Source organism: Myiozetetes cayanensis, unplaced genomic scaffold (genome assembly GCF_022539395.1).
Source record: "Myiozetetes cayanensis isolate MyiCay16 unplaced genomic scaffold, myiCay2020 scf69, whole genome shotgun sequence".
In the NCBI taxonomy this organism is placed as follows: Eukaryota; Metazoa; Chordata; class Aves; order Passeriformes; family Tyrannidae; genus Myiozetetes; species Myiozetetes cayanensis.
In genome coordinates this window covers 100,072-120,218 of record NW_026087953.1, presented here as the reverse complement: position 1 = coordinate 120,218, position 20,147 = coordinate 100,072, and the positions used below count along the sequence as shown (strand labels likewise).

The 20,147-nt window shown below is 40.2% G+C and overlaps 1 protein-coding gene across 4 annotated transcripts in view; it reads right to left on the bottom strand.

Annotated features, from left to right (window-relative positions):
- The window catches only part of LOC126651594 (kinesin-like protein KIF2A), a 102,474-nt gene that overhangs the window by 8,262 nt on the left and 74,065 nt on the right, over positions 1-20,147 (bottom strand). The window contains exons 16-20 of one of the 4 annotated variants that reach the window (XM_050337548.1): positions 9,199-9,266; positions 7,349-7,462; positions 6,091-6,241; positions 4,416-4,517; positions 259-394 (exon numbers count right to left, since the gene is read on the bottom strand). In XM_050337548.1, the coding sequence (XP_050193505.1) occupies positions 259-394; positions 4,416-4,517; positions 6,091-6,241; positions 7,349-7,462; positions 9,199-9,266 (571 nt within the window). The remainder of the gene's footprint in view (positions 1-258; positions 395-4,415; positions 4,518-6,090; positions 6,242-7,348; positions 7,463-9,198; positions 9,267-20,147) is intronic. The other 3 variants (XM_050337549.1, XM_050337551.1, XM_050337550.1) reach the window with 3 other exon arrangements.

Below are 20,147 nucleotides of genomic sequence, written 5' to 3'. Positions count from 1 at the left end.
AACAACCCAAAGTTGCAGGATCAAGTTTGTACTTCCTGGAGGTAAAGCAGACTCTTCCTTTAAACTAGGATGGATTGAATACAGATGTGAACTTGTTCTTAGGCAGTAAAATAAATGTTCCTTTCACAGAACATTACAGGACAGCATAAGGTGAAAAAAGACCCCAAAACATAACCACACTATTTTTTCCTTCTCATTATTACTGCAAGTCTCCATGGCATATGAAAATGCACACAAAAGTGATTAAAAGCAATCTACCTCTAAGTTCGGTCAGAATATCAATTTTTTGCTCTAGAATTGCTTCAAGTTGGGTAGCATAAGAATCCACATCATAGTCTACTTCTTCTGTCATCTCAAGAAGAGTTTTTTCATCTTCCAGCCATCTAATAGATTCCTAGGTAAAAGTTAAAAAAACCTCAACTAAATACATTAGCAAAGTTTCAAGGCAAATTTCAAGACAAAGAGCTGAATTACTCCTTTTCTCAAGATGACCACACTTTTACTGTCTAGTCACCTCACAATAACAGGTTTCAATCCTAAAATGAATCCTTTTTCCTAATTCAGCAAAATTTTACATTTTCTACATAGTTTCTTAACTCCAATGGTCATAACAGCAACAGATAAACCCCAGCTGCCACAGTTCTCTTCAAATTCAGAACTTAGATGGTTGTAAAACTAAGAGATTAAGAGCTTTATGTCATAGTTATGTATGCTTATGTAGGTATCAAACTTTGAACCCAGACTTCAATTTTAAGTATGGGATGGTTACCACTAACTATAATCACAGTGTCATTATTACAGTCAAGGAGTCAAAATAATTCTGTCCATACTCAAAACCAGTTTTGAGAGAAGGTGTATAAAAGAAGAGCATTTTTAATCTCTCTATTGCAAGAGGTAACTCCCCAGACAGATAAGAGTACTGTAAAAGACAGTTAAAAAATCTCTTAGGCATCTTTGCATTCTGAATATTACAAATTTAAAAAAAAAAAAAAAAGAGGGAAAAAAAAAAGAAAAAGAAAAAAGCCTTACAGCAAAGAAGAATGCAACCAGGAGCTTAAAGCTTACAGAATCATGCAAAGCTCTGATCAGGAGACCTTATCCCATTGTATTAAAAATAAAGTAAGCAGCTGACAGTTCCATGCATGATGAGCCTGAAATACTAAAATTAAGTCTTTCTCTCTGTGCTCAGTAGTCCAAGTAATATTGAAAGAATAGTCCAAACCCTGTGTAGGTTTTGTTGACTTTCAGGACAGATGGAGCTCTCACATTGGGGTAGGATTCATGTCATCTAACATAAACTTGTATATCCAAGAAGCAAAGGAAGATCAAGACCTCCATAGTACAAATCATTCAGCTAATCTACTTTAGAGATTTTTGTTAGAATAGGATGTTTTATATCCCAGAATCAACAGCTTCCGGGAAAAAGTTGACAGAAGACAACTTCTGCATGTTACAGCTTGTAGATTTTGTATTGGTGCAGCCCATCTTCACTCATGGCATAAACTAACAAGTAATGCTGCAAACGAAGGTAGCTGAGACTCAGACACATTTCCTTCTAATGACTGTTGTATGGAGCAGTAATCTCCAGGATAAGGCTAGATGGATACACAGAAGTAGTAACATCTTAAACTAATGCAGTTTGTCTCTCCAGAAGTTGCAAGCATTAGGACACAGCTATGGCATATGGCATAAGACTTTCACACTTCTGCATGCTTTACTTCAGGGATAATGTTTCACAATAACTAAATCTCTACATCTGTTGTAAAATGTGTTATTTAGCATCCTACTGTATTACATGAACACACATCAATGTTCCACTAAGTTAGATACCTAAATTGAGATACGTTTAATATTTTGCTATTTTCTTGCAGTAGATGCTCCAAATGAACAGCCTGCCTAAAGATTATAAGGTTATTAACAGAAGCAATTCACATTTCCTTCTGAAAACTAGTAACTCATATATATGTTTTTACCATTTATTTGGTGAATGTAAAAAGCTCCATGGTACTGACCAGCATTACACTATGTGGTCAGCACTCCTTTCAAAGACCCTGACTAATAGCAAGTGAAAACCTTATGTATCTGTAAAATGGAGGTAAACAAGTAGTTAGAAATATATTTGTTTCTTCTGGTCCTCAGTATCTCAGAGGAAGATGTCATGAAAGGATATTTAGAGAAAATATTTGGAGATGGTATTGCTGTCTCTTTAGAGGGAGATGACACCAGTAGGACAGGTGGCCCTCAGGACAACTGGACTCTGGAGCTGGTAGACAGGGAGAGGAAACCAAATAGCCCCGCTGTGTTCCAGGAGGAAATAGTCAGTGGCTTACCGAGCCACCTGGATCCACACAAGTCAATGGGACCAGATAGGATCCACCCTAGGGTGATGAGGGAGCTGGCAGAAGAGCTTGCCAAGCCGCTCTCCATCATTTACCAAGAGTCTTGGCTCTCTGGGGAGGTCCCAGATGATTGGAAGTTGGCAGATGTCACGCCGATCTACAAAAAGGGCTGCAAGGAGGATCTGGGCAACTATAGGTCGTTCAGCCTGACCTCAGTGCCTGGCAAGGTTATAGAGCAGATTATCCTGAGTGCAATCACACAACACCTACAGGATGGACAAGGGATCAGAGCCAGTCAGCATGGGTTTAGGAAGGGCAGGTCATGTTTGACCAACCTGATCTCCTTTTACGATCAGGTGACCCACCTGGTGGATAAGGGGAAGGCTGTGGATGTAATCTATCTGGACTTCAGCAAAGCCTTTGACACTATCTCCCATAATATACTCCTGGAAAAGTTGGTAGCCCACAGCTTGTACAGGTGCACTCTCTGCTGGGTTAAGAACTGGCTGGAGGGCCGGGCCCAGAGAGTGATGGGGAAAGGGGCTGCATCCAGTTGGCGGCTGGTCACTAGTGATGTCTGCCAGGGATCAGTGCTGGGCCCAGTCCTGTTTAACATCTTTATCGATGATTTAGATGAGGGGATTGAGTCCATCATTAACAAATTTGCAGACGACACCAAGTTGGGAGGGAGTGTCAACCTACCGGAAGGCAGGAGGGCTCTGCAGAGGGACCTGGATAGACTGGAGAGTTAGACTGATTCCAACGGGATGAAGTTCAACAAGGCCAAGTGTCGGGTCCTGCACTTTGGCCACAACAACCCCCTGCAGTGCTACAGGCCGGGCACAGAGTGACTGGAGAGCAGCCAGGTGGAAAGGGATCTGGGGGTGCTGATTGACAGGAAGATGAACATGAGCCAGCAGTGTGCCCAGGTGGCCAAGAAGGTCAGTGGCATCCTGACCTGCATCAAGAACAGTGTGGCCAGCAGGACAAGGGAAGTGATCCTTCCCCTGTACTCAGCGTTGGTGAGGCCACCCCTTGAGTATTGTTCAGTTCTGGGCCCCTCAGTTCAGGAAAGATGGGGTGCTGGAGCGGGTCCAGAGAAGAGCAATGAGGCTGGTGAAGGGACTTCACAAGTCCTATGAGGAGAGTCTGAGGGAACTAGGATTGTTTAGTCTAGAGAAGAGGAGGCTCAGGGGTGACCTCATCACTCTCTACAACTACCTGAGAGGAGGTTGTAGTCAAGTGGGGGTTGGTCTCTTCTCGCAGGCAATCAGCAGTAGGACAAGAGGGCACAGGCTTAAGTTCTGTCAGGGGAGATTTAGTTTGGATATTAGAAAGAAGTTCTTTACAGAGTGATCAGGCATTGGAATGACCTGCCCAGAGAGGTGGTGGATTCACCATCCCTGGAGGTTTTTAAGATGAGGATGAATGTGGCACTGAGTGCCATGATCTAGTAATCACAGTGGGGTTGGATCAAGGGTTGGACTTGATGATCTTGGAGATCTCTTCCAACCCAGTTAATTCTGATTCTATGATTCTATGACCACATAGAAATGGTGCTGATAGAGACATTACTATATGGACACATTACTAATAATTGCCAGCTTTGGCATAGCAATACTGGCATAGATTAGACACTGAAATTGAAAATTTTGAGATCAATCTGAGTAAACTCCCCACAACTAGAAAAAACAGCCACTAATGCTGGAAAACAATTATCACAGAAAATATAGTAAATAGTTGAAATAGTAAAAAGAAAATAACATCTTTTCTTACAATGAACACAGTCTATTTAGGAGCATTTGCTGAGAAGAAAAGGAAAATTTTACTACATTTCTGGAGTGGTAGGAAATAGGTTTCTCTTTCATCATAGGGACAAAGAACAATGGTTATGGGATCTAAACATCTGTTCCTATTTCTTTGCTACAATGAGCTTAGTGTAATAAAATAATTTAGAAATCTCTGACAGCAGCAAAATGACCAGATGATATCCTACATCTTCAGGAGTATGCACTTTCAGCGGGAAAACCTGAATTCCTACATTAGGATAAAACAAAGAAGAGCTCCATCTTTTACCTGGAAGATAGCCCTGTGATCTTCTACTACTTGCTCTTCCATTTCCACCATTTGGGACACAGCTTCATGGAAAGTAAACAACTGTGGAGAAACTTCCTCTTCCTAAAATCAATAGTTAAGCTTGTTAGTATGGAAAGAACTGTGGTTACAGGAAATATATTGAATATTATCCATCCCATCAGAGAACATGAAAAGAAATATGCAGAAAGCAGAATCTGTCAAAAATAAAACAATACTTCGAACAAGAAAATCTCCAGAAATTAGTGGAGAGAACAATAAATTTAAACTGTTTACAGAGTTAAATTTAATTATTATTCATTAAAAATTTCCAGTCACTAACATTAGTGGATACTGGAAAAGATAATATTCCCCATGGAAAAAACCCCAAATTAAGATAGTGGGAGGAGGAAGTCACAAAGGAAGAATGTTAATTTCTAGTAGGTTTTAATAAGAAAACTTGTTTTCTGTCTGGGTTTTTTGTTGTGCCAATTTTCAAAAAAGAGAACAGCAATTACATTCAATACATTTCAGGAAATCAAAATTAAATTAACCCTTTGGAAAAAAAAGTGGAATAAATATAAAGTGAAAAATCTAAAAAGTGTGTAGTGATTAATACATTAGAAGAATGCACAACATGGATTTACAAACTGGGACAAACAGGAATTCTTTAGACATAAATATTTAATCACAATCAAAAGGGAAAGCACTAGGTAGGCTGCAAGACAATATGGTTCCTTATAATAGGCCTTTAAAATATTTTTAAAAACACATTGAAAAGCTTAATTGAATTTCACATGAACAACAAAAAAGTATGATATGAAAGGATATCTAGCTGGAAGGACTATCCAGTGGGAAGTTCTTAGAATCACTAGCATGTTCTTATAAAACAGAGTCCTGGAAGAAGACAGTTACTAAAATAAGAAATAAGAAATACAGCAAACACCATGAAGAGGCATTTGAAAAGGCAGAGAGTCTTGAGAAAAATAGGGTAGTAAGGATTTATCTTTTCTACCTTTCGTCAGCATTTTCACAAATGAAGTTGAACATTTAAGGAACCAGGACTAGAGCTGATAATCAGTATGGAGGGTAAAAATGCCCTTTAGAAAAAGCCTCTCAGTCCCACATCTCCACTTATGCAGCCCTGGGAGACATCCTGGGAACATGATGTGGCTTTCTCCCAAACATTTCTCTGGGGTTTCACTCCATGAAAATCAAGATGTGGGGAAGAAGAATGATGGGTAACCAGATTTCTAAACACGGAGAAGGGCAAACTCACTCAAAACAGGTGTTCCATGCAGGAAAAATAACGGTCAAAACTATGAGAGTGTTAAACAGATGCATTTCTCAGGCTGCTTCTAGCTATTTAATAACTGATGTAGTTATACTGGAAAAACACACACTAAAAATGTGAGAGCCTAGAGCAAACCCTGCCAAGATATTAAAAGCCCTAATCAGCAAGGAAGATAAAGAAAAGTAAAACATTCTCTTTTCACCATTCAAGAAACCTTTTTTGTGTTTGTATGGGAATGAACATAATACCATAAAATGAAAAGGCAAAGAGGCATGCTGTATCTACTTAATGATATTGCTAATAGGTTATAAATACACATTACTCTGGATTTGTTCTGCCACTGCATTTATCATCTCTTTCCATGTAATGCTGTAAACCACTCACATTTTGTTCACAAAGCAGTTTGAGATCATCTCTCTGAGGAGAGCTCCCCACACCCCACTGTGCCTCTAAGTCATCAATCTGATTGGGAGCATGGTGTATAATAGGACAGATTTCTTCTGAAGCACTAGGATCAACCATCAGCTCCTTCACCCTATTCAGAAAATATTTAATTTGTAAATTAGTAACTTCCTGTGCAAAAGAGTAGCAACCAAAAATAAAGCTCATCTAGGCATAATTTAATTCATTTAATAAGGATGATGTCAGCTTCACAAATTTAATGTACTTTCAGTGACAAAAAAATGTTAGTCCAACTCCTTAAAAGCACGGACTTTCAACTACTTACAGGTGGATTACAGTCCATCTTCTAGCAAGAGGTCTTTTTTGATTGAAATCTTACTACTCATTAACTATTAAGAGGGAAAAAATCTCCAAATCCTCAACATTAACTCCTTAACAATGAATAATATTTGAAAAAAAAGTTCATTCAGTATCCTAAACTTGAACATAATTTTTTTTCTGTACACACAATTGTGCTTTAAAAAAAGTAGTAAATCAGTACCCTACTAGCTATTATAAGCAAATCCAGCAAGAATTCTGAAGAAAATAAGAATTTGCAACCAAGTATCCCAGAGAATGAATAGATCCTTTAATTAAAATGCTTTCAAAGGTAAAAATATCTTATTAAAATGTTAGGTTCTTGCATCATGAAAATAGTTTAAAAGATTGATAATGATTCTATCCAAAAAATACCCATTTGAAAGAACATTTATGAAACAGACATGTCAAAGTCTGCAAGTATAATAAGTTTTGGAGTAAATTCTTCATTTTTTAAGGGGAATTTTTTTTTCAAGTAGCACATATTTACTACAATGGAAACTGAATTTCATTCATCTTCAGAATGATGAAAAGTTTTAAAAATATATACATATTAAAATTATTTTCTTTTTTAAGTAGATATATTCAAATTATCCTAAACACAGATTTGTCAGATTTGGTCCACTAAATGTACAAAGGTGACATCACCTTTTTTTTTTCTAATGTATGAAGGAAACTAGCAAGCCTGGATACAGTGTGGTTATTGTGAACAAAATAGTGGGAAGATGATTGCAGATCATGCAGAGCCATGACCTGACAAACAAAATAAAAACAAAGTATGTGTGATTCAAGGCAAGGGGACTAATGAAAAGTTGGTCTGTAAAATTACATTGCCAAAAAGAAAACTCAAAAATAAAGATTCCATGTATAGAATGAATTAGACCTGGTGATTGAAGGAGAAAAGTCATCATACTCATAGGAAGGAGAGAGATCAGAGCGACTGCCACTACCCTGTGAGAAGGGAATGTCTGAAGGACTAATTCCAAATTCCTTTACTCTGCGGCAGCAAATTAAAAGAAAATGTTTTCATAAACACAGTTAAAATGACAACTCTGTTTAGTATTCTTCTTTAATAGCTTAACAATAAATTATTTTTACATTAAAAAATAAAACTGTTGACATATTTAAATCTTCTGCAGAGTTGCAGATCACCAACAAAATCAGTGTTGGTAATTTGCAGAAGAGTATAATAGCAACGCTTTCAGAAGAGTAATTCCATATTTCAGTTTGTGCAGTTAATAATATTTGCTCTACATTCAGTATTTCATTAAACTGCTCCTTTTAACATATCAAACCACTACAATGCTTTAAATTCTATGCTGCCCTGTCTTACACTGCGCACACAGGGGTGTTCAGCACCTAAAAGTTAATTGTACTATGAAAATTATATATTTCAAGAAAAAATTAAAATACTACACAAAACACATGAAGCAAGTTTACAGTGATAGGCATAGAAAATTAATTCTACCCCAGCAAAAACCAGCACAACTCCATAACAACATACAAATTTAACACCAAGGGAAAGAAACTTTCAGCACAACAATTTAGTATACCAGAAGTAGGTATTTAATTTGTTTTTCAGTGCCTATTTCTGGAGTAACTTCAGCAATATGTATTCTATAAGGGATAGAAAGATCCAACGAGTCCCGAATAATGTGACATGTCCTTTGTTATGTTACTGTAAGCAGGGAAGTAGATGCCCACCTTCTCACCAGGAAGGAAATCACCTAGAGTGGTCCAAGCCAAGTAGATTTGCAACTAACTTGATACAAACAGAAAGACATTTGGATACTGAGAAGAGTGGGTGGTAAGCTACTCTAGCAACCCTTTGTGCCCAATTAGCGACTGGTTGTGGGAGGGGGGAGGAAGCAAAGCAGGAGAAGATGTGGTTCTGCCCTATCTTTCACTGGGGCAAGTAGGTCACTAGGTGGTAGCCTCTTTTGTTCTTGCGGTAAAGTGGTGGGTGGGTCTCTGGGCCACAGGTCTGACTGCAGGCACATGCAGGACCCCATCTCCACAAACATTAATCAAAGGAGAATTACAACTGTGGAAGGCTCCTTTGACATTCACTGCTTTCAGAAAGCAGTACAGGTCTTAGAGGTGCTGCATCAGCCTCTGGAGGCACTAACTTATCCACTGATTATGTCACTGTTGGATTAACTGGCTCTGTATTTAGGGGTCTCAGATATTTGCCTGAAGTTGGGAAATATAAAATTTAGGCCACAGCAATTGCAGAATTTTCATAAGCTAGTTTAGATAAATCTATATATGATATGATATGATATATCATATATATAAAAGTAACAGGCTGGCAACTGAATGCAATTCCACCAAGGGCATGAAAAATCACATTGCAGAAAGGTATTTCAGCTAACACCCAAGGGAATCATCATGTAAACTGCCTACCCCTAATACAAGAGGTGATACCTCCAGAGCAGGGACAAAACTAGGCGGCATCTCCCAGATTCCTTGCAATCCACACTATATCTATCTCTGGATAATGGTTTGAATGCAGTTTCTATTGATTCTCTTGTAATGGTTGTAAAAAGTGACAAATTAAATTAAACATGAGCCTGAATCAGTAATCAGTACTTTGGGTTTAATCTTATTAAGAAATGCAAGTATGCTAAAATTATTCAAGTACTTAAAATAATTATACATCATGGAACAACAATATTCCAAATATCAGTGATCAACAGCCAATATATCTATAAGCAATAACATTTTCCATACCTATTTGCGTATCTCAATGTATTTAGAGTGTTTTCACATGATGCCATCCCTGGAGAAATTGTAGCGATCTGGAGAAAATAAGCTATGCATTAATAAATCACTTTGTACAGATGAAAGGATAGAAGACCTCCAATTATTTTTTTTAATCTCCACTTTCGAGATGTTCTACAAAAACTGTCTACTATGTACAGCTGTCCTAATACAATGGCATCTCAAGAAGAGAGATGTCAAGTCAAAGCTTCAATTTAATTTTTTCAACCATACCTGAAATATTAGGAATTCATAGAAATTTCAGTCAATTTTCCCCATCTCACAGTCTTTGTAAATAATATGTAAATGCAAAACTCTAATTAAAAAAAAAGACTTCTCAGGGAGGGAAATATGCAACTCGGTAGAAAGTAAGTCTAATATATCCTGCAAACAATTACTGATTATTTATATATATATATATATATAAATAATTGTGGTCTGTTCAAGCAAACTGTATACTTATTTGAGAGACCTATTTTGGCCACAGTCTAAAACTGTACATAATAATATTAAAGATAAGTATGTGTTTATTTCCCTAAGTAAAGATTTATAATTTTTGTCTGAACTGTTATCCGTAAATAATACTTAATAACTTACTTATTATCAAACATGAGGAAACTATAAGTCTTTCCTTTTCCAGTTAAATAAAATACCCTGAAGATCTCACCTTCTTTTCAGTACTCAGTAAAAATAATAACTGTGATCAGGCAACAGTGGCATCATTATTTGCACTAGCTTCTCTCAGTAGTTTAATTTTCTCATCTGTGCTCCTTTCAGGAGAGCTATGAAGACTTTTCTTTACCCAGGACAAACACCTCTATGATCCTACACACTAACATTTTTTTTTTGGTAGCAGAGCATCAGGAGACTGAAACTGATTGACTATTAGATAATCCTGGTCTTCTCATTTATCTTGCTGCTGACATTACTGTACAAAAGCACAGGTAGTCATCCTGAGAGGAACTTCTCCTACTGGGAGGAAAGGAAAAATATGTGGTGGGAGTGTATTAGAAAGTCTAAAGAGTCTGTTAGCACACTGACTTAAGTTTAAATCTCTAATACTGTTATGCATCAGTTACTAATGAAAACAAGTGTAGATTTAAAAATATCATAGGATTCCATGTCTCTCTATAAAGCATTTTCAGTGCTAATTAACAAAACCCTACAAGTTCCTAAAATTCTTCCAAAGACATTTAATGCAAAAGATGCATGCACCTCTTCCATCAGTTTAATGTTCAGAGTACATCACACATGGCAAATGTCATGTCAGGTGACTGCTCCAACTTTTTGAAGAGCATAAGGTACAGCTGCTATAAGGAAGTACCACTGTAGGTGCTGTCAGCCATAATGATACCCCCTTCAGGGCACAAGAACCCATGCATAAGACTCAGTCTGTTGAACAGAAACATGCACTACATCATATGCCTCAACAAGTGCAGTCCCAGAAGGACAGGAGGACTACAACCTCTCCATCAATCACTTCCTCATTCATAATTCCAAATGAGGATGGAAAAAGCAGCACTATTTATGGACAGGAATATCCTTTAGAACTGTAATTATCATTCTCCGTATTTTGAATGTGTCTGCATTGCTTATAAGCCATCACAGTGGGATCAATGGTCCTTTTGGGACACTGAAGTCACCAAGTTCCTACTTTCCCCCCTGGAGAGCTGAGGGGTCTGGCACTTCAGCTATGGTTGAAGCATGTCAAGAATGCAGCATGTAGAGGATGCAGTACTGGTTAAAAAATGAGACTATTCTAACTATCTACCTGTGTTGGGTAGACCTTGGCTGGACACCAGGTGCCCATCAAAGCTGCTCTATAACTCCCCTCCTCAACTGGACAGGGGAGAGAAAATATAATGAAAGACTCATGAGTTGAGATAAGGGCAGGGAGAGATCAAAAACTGATTACCATCACAGGCAAAACAGACTTGGGGAAATTAATTGAATTTATTACCACTAAAATCAGAGTAGGATAATGAGAAGCAAAACCAAATTTTACTAACACCTTTCCCCCACCCCTGCCTTCTTCCCAGGCTCAACTTTATTCCCGATTCTCTACCTCCTCCCCCCAGTGGCACAAGGAGATGGGGAATGGGGGTTATGGTCAGTTCATCATACATTTCTGCCACTCCTTCCTGCTCAGGGGGAGGACTCCTTCCCCTGCTCCAGCATGGGGTCCCTCCCACAGGACACAGTCCTCTACAAACTTCTCCAATGTAAGTCTTTCCCATGGGCTGCAGTTCTTCATTAACTGCTCCAGCACGTGTCCCTTTCTACAGGTGGCAGTCCTTCAGGAACAAGCTGTTCCAGCGTGGATCCCCCACGGGGTCACAGTCTCCTTTGGGTATCCACCTGCTCCAGCATGGGGGTCCTCCATGGGTGTATCTCTGCATCCCCATACCTCCATGGGCTGCTGTGGGGAAAGGGTTAACCTTTTGCAGGAAGACTACTACAAAGAATGCTGGGAGATGTAGTCTCTGCACAAGGCCCCCGCAGGAAGTACTCGACTGAGCATGCCCACTTGACAGGCTCGAGAGTGATTGGTTGGGAAGGTCACATGTTCTGTTATGACGTGGCTCCATTTGAATTCAAGGATATATAAACCTGGTTTGTTCCCTAATAAATGGATTTGCTAGTTTGAACTTAAGCTGGTTGGTCTGTGTCTCGCTGCCACAGCTGCAGGGGGACAACCTGCCTCACCATAGTCTTCACCACAGACTGCAGGTGAATCTCAGTTCTGGCTCCTGAAGCATCTCCTCCCCCTCATTCTTCACTGACCTTGATGTCTGCAAAGTTGTTGCTCTCTTCTCTGTCTGCAATTGCTTCTGTGCAATAACTTTTTTTCCTTCTTAAATTTGTTATCACAGAGGTACTACCACCATGGCTGATGGGCTCTGCCTTGGTCAGTGGTGGGTCTGTCTTAGAGCCGGCTGGCATTGACTCCATAAGACACAGGGGAAGCTTCTAGCAGCTCCTCACAGAAGCCACCCCTATAGCTCCCCCTGTTACCAAAACCTTGTCACGCAAACCCAACACACTACCATGCAAATGTCAAATAATGATATATTATCCTACTATGTAGCTCTTCATAAACAACATAAAATATTGTGTTTAGTTTTGGGCCACTTGCTACAAGAAAGACATTTGAGGTGCTGCAGCATGTCCAAAGTGCAGCAATGAAGCTGGTGAAGGGTGCAGAGCACAAGTCTTAGGAGCAGTTGAGGGAACTGGGGTGTAAAATCTAGCAAAAAGGAGGCTTGGGGAGACCTTCTGACTCTCTAAAACTACCAAAAGGAGTTTATAGTAAGGTGGGTGTTGGTTTCTTTTCCCAAGTATCCAGTGATAGGATGAGAGGAAACGGCCTCAAGTTACACCAGGGGAGGTTTAGACTGGATATTAGGAAAAACTTCTTCACTGAAAGCATTGTCAAGCCCTGGCACAGGTTGCTCAGGGCAGTGGTGGAGTCACCATCCCTGGAGGCATTTAAAAGACATGTAGATGTGGCACTTGGGGATATGGTTTAGTGGTAGGCTTGGCAGTGCTGGGGGAACATGATTCTATGAAATGGTTTTTGAAAGTGTTTAAGGACAAGAACTTCATTAAAATTGAAATGACAAAATTATAAAAAAAACAATTTATGCTGACTATATGTGTCATAGTTCCGATTTTATCAAGGAATTTTCCTTTTCCTTCCCCCTGCCGTGTGTGCTCTGTGTATTAGGCTAGCTATCAGATGAACAAAAGAATCGGCCCATCCACTAATGGCCGAGAGATTAGTCTCCTTGACAACGAAGGGGGAGGAGTTGGGGGGGGCTAGTGTGTGGTTGGAAGGAGGTGGGGAGGAGAGGTTGGGGTGCCGGTGGGGGCAGGACCTGCTACAAGCTGCAGAGCTGCCTGGTTTCTTCTTTCTTCCTGTCACAGGGGAGTTTGCTGCTGCTCTCTTCTCAGCTGTTGCTGGTTGCAGGCCCTGCTTAAAGCTAATCCTAACCAACTGAAGTTCGTGAGTTTTCTTCCATTGGGAGAACTTTCTGTTTTATTGCTGGTTTTTTCCTTCCCCCTTCCCCCCCCCCCTTTTTCCAGTGTGGGAAGAGAAGGGGAATTGAGTTTTTTTTTGTTTTTTCTCCGATATACCCTGGGGGGTGTTGCTTTTTTCCCCTTCCCCCAACCCACCTGGTGGCAACCAAGGATCTCACAGCGCTGCCTGGTGACGGGCACTGGACATTACAAGTTCTGCTCCTCCAGTGATCCAACAGTGCCACCTGGTGACTACAATAGGACACTACAAGTTCTGCGCCTCCAGTGACCCAACAGCGCCACCTGGTGAATGGTACAGGACATTACAAGTTTTGCATCTCCAGTGACCCGACGGCACCCCCTGCTGACTGTGGTTGGAACTGTACCAAAGGGTGCAAAAAATTGAACTATTTAATTTTCCTTTTGCCGGTTTATCGGTTTTGTTCTTGAAGGGGATTATTGGTGGGTATAGGAGTATTGCCTGGTTGTTTAACTTGGGTTTTTTTTGTGTTCCTGCTAATACACACATACCTTTTAATAAAGGGCTGTTATTTTCCCTTTTCCATAATTTGTTTTCCTTCAATTGGAACCTCTTAATTTTGGATTTATAATTGCTTAGAAAGAGAAGTTTGGGTCTTTTTCTCTTAATCCATCCTCAGCAAAAGACCCTTGTCTCATTTAAACTGGGACAATATGTCTCTGGATTTCTTTAGAATGATGTGGATCCTAGTCATAACTGTCCACAGGGAAGTTATTTTCAAAATAAGTTTTTGAATTTTTTTTGAATTTCACAAGAATATGTTTCTGAATAATATTTTAACCTTCTATACAGATGTGATGCTCCATGCCTAAAGATTTATCTTTAAAGATTGCAACAAGAAATTACATAAATGATAAAAGGTAAAGTCAAATAAAAATTGTGTAGAAATTATCAAAAGAAATTTGACTCAAACATCCCATTCAAAAATTATACATCAGAAAGAAAGTGGAAAAAGCCCAGTAGGTATTTTATACCAGGTTGTTTCAGGAATCTCTCAGAAAATCACAAGTTTTTACTACATCATTTTATATGCTTTCCATATAAAAAAGTATCACATATTTTCAAAATGTCTTACTCCCTAATAGCGCATTAGAACATTGGATCAAATATTTGTATTGTTGAGGAATTTTTTTACAATAAATGCCTCCTTACTCACAAGCAAAACCAGCATCTTGAAAGAGGTAACATTTTGATGAATTATATTACATGTTCAATAAATAATATTCTCCAATTGAACAATACTTCTATGTTTCAATCTCTTCAATTTATTTTGCCTGTTACAGGCTAAAATATTTTGGAGGAAACGTTATCATTATCTACATGTTACCTTGATATAACAGTATTGTACAGTTTTATTAGGTTTTCATGGCCAGGTTTTGTTAGTGGGGGAGGTTAAAGGGGTGGCTTCTGTGAGAAGCTGCTAGAAGCTTCCCCTCTGTCTGATGGAGCCAATGTCAGCCGACTCCAAGACAGACCCACTGCTGGCAAAGGCTAAGCCTGTCAGCAACAAAGGTAGCTGATTAGATTGGTAATAAATTAAATTAATATTTTTCCCCAATTTGAGTCTGCTTTGCCCATGATGATAATTGGTGAGTGACCAAGGCCTTCAGGACCTTGGGATAGTTGGTAAGGGGATCTGGGGAACAAGTTATATTCTCCTCTAGACTTCCAGTTGAAGGTAGCAACATTGAAAGAAACAGATGGGACCAGTCTTTTAATACATGGATCCACAGCTGGTGTCACAACCAAAATTTTAGGTTTTTTGAGAATGGAATGGCCTATGCAGCACCAGGCATGCTGGCATCAGACAGGACTCACCTTTCTCAGCAAGTGAGGTTCCCGCTTGGGAACGAGCGGGGCTCATTGTCAGAGCTTTAAACTAGATGTGATGGGGGAGTGGGACAATATCAGACTTGTCCCTGGGAAGCTGTGGGATGAGAGGCAAAGGTTACAGGGACAGGGTGCTAGCGAGGGCCCTCTGACACTGACTCTGAGATGTGCTGGCCACACTGGAGTACACCTGTAGTCTTACGGAGACAAGACAGGGACTCCTGAGGTAACAGAAACCAACAGGGAAACACTAGAGAATTATCTCAAAGAAATTAAGGAATGTTCCCCTGGGAAGGCGACATAGCCAACAACCCAGAAGAGGTTCTGGGTTGCACCCAGTTGGAAGCCACCATGCTGCTAGAAAGATATGACCTTGTTGCCATTACTGAAATTTGGTGGGATGAATCCCATGACTGGAGTGTGACTATAGATGGTTACAGGCTGTTCAAAAGAGACAGGGGAGGAAAGAGAGGTGGAGAGGTTGCCCTCTACATCAAGAGGTGGATTGAGTGTGAAGAGTTGTCTTTGAAGAACAGCCATGTGCAGGTCGAAAGCACCTCTCCTATGAGAAAAGACTGAAAATTGGGATTGTTCAGCCTGGAAAAGAGAAGGCTTTGGGGTGACCTAATTGCAACCTTCCAGTACCTGAAGGGAACCTACAAGAAAGATGAAGAGGGACTTTTTACAAGGGTATACAGTGACAAGACAAGGGGGGAATGGCTTCAAACTGAAAGAAGGTACATTTAGATTAGATAATAGGAAGAAATTCTTTACTGTGAGGGTCATCAGGCACTGGCACAGGTTCCCCTGAGAAGTTGTGGATGCCCCATCCCTAGAAGTGTTCAAGGTCAGGCTGGATGGGGGTCTGAGCAACCTGGTCTAGTGAAAGGTGTCCCTGCAAGGGGGTTAGGGGGGTTGAAACTAGATGATCTTTAAGGTCTCTTCCAACCCAGGGTATTCTATGACCTCTCCCTGTCCTTAACGCACAAACCTTTCATTATATTTTGTCTCCCTTGTCCAACTGAGGAGGGGAGTGATAAAACAGCTTTTGTGTGCACCTGGTAGCCAACCAAGGTCAAACCACCACAACAGTATATAACAGTATTGTTCCTTAAAATTTCTTCTATGCTTTGCTTCACATAAAGTAGACACTCCTAGAGAACACAGCAGTGATCTCTACAGTCAACTGCAGAAACCTGAAACTACTCATTATTAAACTATATTTGCATTAATTTCTAGAAGTTTGAAGCACCACAGTTAATTACATAGCTCTGCTGCAAACAAGCAGTCAGTGTACCTGCAGGATACGTACTCTTTTAATTTACTAAAATACTGTTCAGCTTTAGCTATTATAAACCATAACAATATGCCCTTTTCTTTACCTGTATATTTCATCAGTAAAATTTTGCCAGTGTATGATATAAAACCTAAACATGAACATGCTTAAAAACCAGGCACAGTCTTCCAAAGAACCAAATGTAAATACCACACTGGAAGGTTGAATACATTTCCTTGATAAAAGAGGCAAAGGAAGACCCAGAAGCTACAGATCATTGTCTGCTTTTCTCACCACTTGACCACTGGAGTACAAATCTCCTCTCCTCTTTCCAGGGAACTGGGGAGGACTGAAGGTAATTCCAGGCTAAGGTATTTCCTACACCTCCCTCAATTCAATATATGTTGTTCAGAAACCTGTCAGATCTCTAGACAGGCAACTTTTTTCTGCATCCATCTAGTTATCAGAGGAACAAGTGCTGCAAATGCAAGAACTCAATTCAAACAACCATAAAGATGCACTGTAGGTTTCTTTTCTTTCTCTCCTTCCTTTTAACTCTAATTCAGAGTAATTCGTAACCACCCAAGTGCTACTCTTCCTACATCAGTATTTAAGAAAAAACATTGCCAATTAAATTCTTGATAAAAATTACATGTAAACAAACACTAAATCCTGAATGTTACAAATGGTCCTAGTACTGAGAAACTACATGAAATAGTAACAGCAAGAATGAGTTTGAAAGTAGTATCTCATCATGAAAGGGTTTTCTTATTCTTAATTAAAAAGTGACTGCAGTTCTATAAATGAAAAAATAAAAAATAATTCAAACATGTTTTCACTCACTTTCAGAGGGGATTTTTTCCTTAATTTAGAACTAAATTGAATATAAAAGGAAGAAATGCAGCTTTATCAGAAATTAAACACCCATTGATCATGAATTATTCTCAGTTGGATTCTCTGCATTTAAACAGGAAAAATGTGACATCAACTCTATAAGAAGACTAACAATTACATAAAAAAGCTTCACCAAAATGAAGACAGCTTGTTAGCACTTTAGGAGTGGTAAAGGTGATGGTAATAACTTCATGAAACATTCACAAATGTTAATCCTTCTATGTATAGAGAGCAATTCCCAACAGGCTAACTTTCCAAAACTTCTTTAGCAGTGTGGATACATTGGCTATTAGGTTGCCCTAACACCACGGTTTTCATATTGTGGTCTACAGATTTCTGTGACCTCTAGACTAATTCCAAGGAGCCTGTGGAAAGTAACCAGATGAGATGGAATTAATTTTCCCTCACAGTGCTGTGCTTTGCATTGGTAACCAGAAAAGTGTTGATAACACACTGGTGTGTTCTCTGCTGAGCACTACTTTCTCCAACATTCCACCCCCTCACCCCCAAGGCCAGTAGGCTGGGGCTTGGCAAAATCCTAGGAAGGAACATAGACAGGCCAACTGACTCAAACTGACCAAAGGGATATTCCATACCATATGACATATACTCAGCAATAAAAGCTAAGAGAAAGAAGGAGGAAGGGGGGTATTCATTATTATGACCATCTTCCAGAGAAACTGCTACGCATGCTGAAGTCCTGCTTCCCGACAAGTGGCTGGATGTTGCCTGCTGATGGGAAGTAGAGAAAAAAACATTTTGATTGTCCTTTGCTTCTGCACATGGCCTTTGGTTATGCTTGTCATGGTTTTGCTGGTTCTTAGAAACTAGGCAGGAATTTTTCCCTTCCCCCTGTCCACTGCGTGCAGGGATGTTAAGGGGGCAGTTAAGGAACAGTTCACCTCGTTCCCAACAGTGCACCAAAAATTCGTGAAACTTAACATGGAGTGCTTGGCCACCATGCTTCCAGATTTCAGGTGGGATTCCGTCAACCCCAGCTGCCTTGCCAATTTTCACCTGCTGTACGGCTTTAAGAGTTTCTCCCATGGTGGGGGCAGTATCCAGTTCAGTTTTCATTGGTTGCTGTGAAATGTACTGCATTGCCGAGTCTTGAACTACACGGTTGGTACTGAAGAGAGTCTGAAAGTGTTCAGACCATTGATTCAAAATGGAAACTTTATCTGTGAGAAGCATTTGGCCATCTGCACTGAGTAAAGGGCTTTTAACCCAGTGTGTAGGACCATAGGCTGTTTTCAGAGCCTCGTAGAATCCCCTGTAGTCACTTGTATCTGCGCATAATTGGATTTTTTCCGCTAGATTGGTCCACCACTTGTTCTGGATGTCACGAAATTTCTGTTAAGGCCTTCAGACCTTCGTGACACTGTCATCGTCACCTTGTACAAGAAGAAAGGAGATAAATCAGATTACTCGAATTACCGAGGTATTACTCTGCTCTCCATTGCTGGTAAAATCCTTGCAAGAATTCTTTTGAACAGATTGATACCCGCCATAGCAGAAGAACTTCTACCTAGAAAGTCAGTGTGGTTTCCGAACCAACAGAGGTACCACAGACATGGTATTTGTTCTCAAACAACTGCAAGAGAAGTGTAGGGAACAGAACAAAGGACTCCATGTTACCTTTGTTGATCTCACCAAGGCTTTCGACACTGTGAGCAGAAAAGGTCTGTGGCAGATTTTGGAATGTTTAGGATGTCACCCCAAGTTCCTCAAAATGATCATCTCACTTCATGTGAACCAACGTGGTCAAGTCAGATACGGTGATGCACTTTCTGAGCCGTTTCCAATAGCCAATGGTGTGAAGCAAGGCTGCGTTCTTGCACCAACTTTATTCACAGTCTTCTTCAGCATGATGCTCCAAAGGGCCACGGCAGACCTCGATGATGAAAATGGTGTCTACATTCGATATTGTATCGATGGGAGCCTATTCAACCTAAGGCGACTGAAGGCCCACACTAAGACCTTAAATCATCTTGTCCGTGAGCTGCTTTACGCTGATGATGCCACCCTCGTTGCCCACACAGAAGTAGCTCTGCAGCATTTAGCATCCTGCTTTGCAGAGGCTGCTGAGCTTTTTGGGCTGCAAGTCAGTTTGAAGAAAACAGAAGTTTTATGTCAGCCTGTACCTCAGGAAGTCTCCCATCATCCCCATATCACCATTGGTGAAACAGAGCTTAAATCAGTCCAGCAATTTAATTACCTGGGAAGCATCATCTCCTCAGACGGTAAGATTGATGCAGAAATAGACAACAGGTTAGCAAAGGCATACAGAGCTTTTGGTAAACTCCATAAAAGAGTGTGGTAAAACAAACACCTGAAGAGAAGTACAAAGATCAGCATTTACAGAACCATTGTACTGTCTACTCTTTTATATGGATCTGAATCATGGGTCATTTACCGCCACCACTCGCGTCTCTTAGAATGCTTCCATCAGCGCTGCCTCCGTACAATCCTAAACATCCACTGGACGGATTATGTGACCAACACGTCTGTCCTTGAACAGGCAGCAGTCATGAACATTCAGGCCATGCTGCTGAGAACACAGCTGCACTGGGCAGGGCACGTCTCCAGGATGCAGGACTACCGCCTCCCTAAGATCATGCTATATGGGGAACTTGCCACTGGCTGCCGCAAGAGAGGAGCCCCGAAGAGGAGACACAAGGACTGCCTGAAACAATCCCTCAACCTTGACCATATTGATCACCACCATTGGTCTACCCTGGCCTCCAATAGGGAGGCCTGGAGACACACCATCTATAACGCTGTTGCTGCTTTTGAGAACACACGCAGGATCACTCTCGAGGAGAAAAGACAATGCAGAAAGAATTGCGTCTTGTCGAT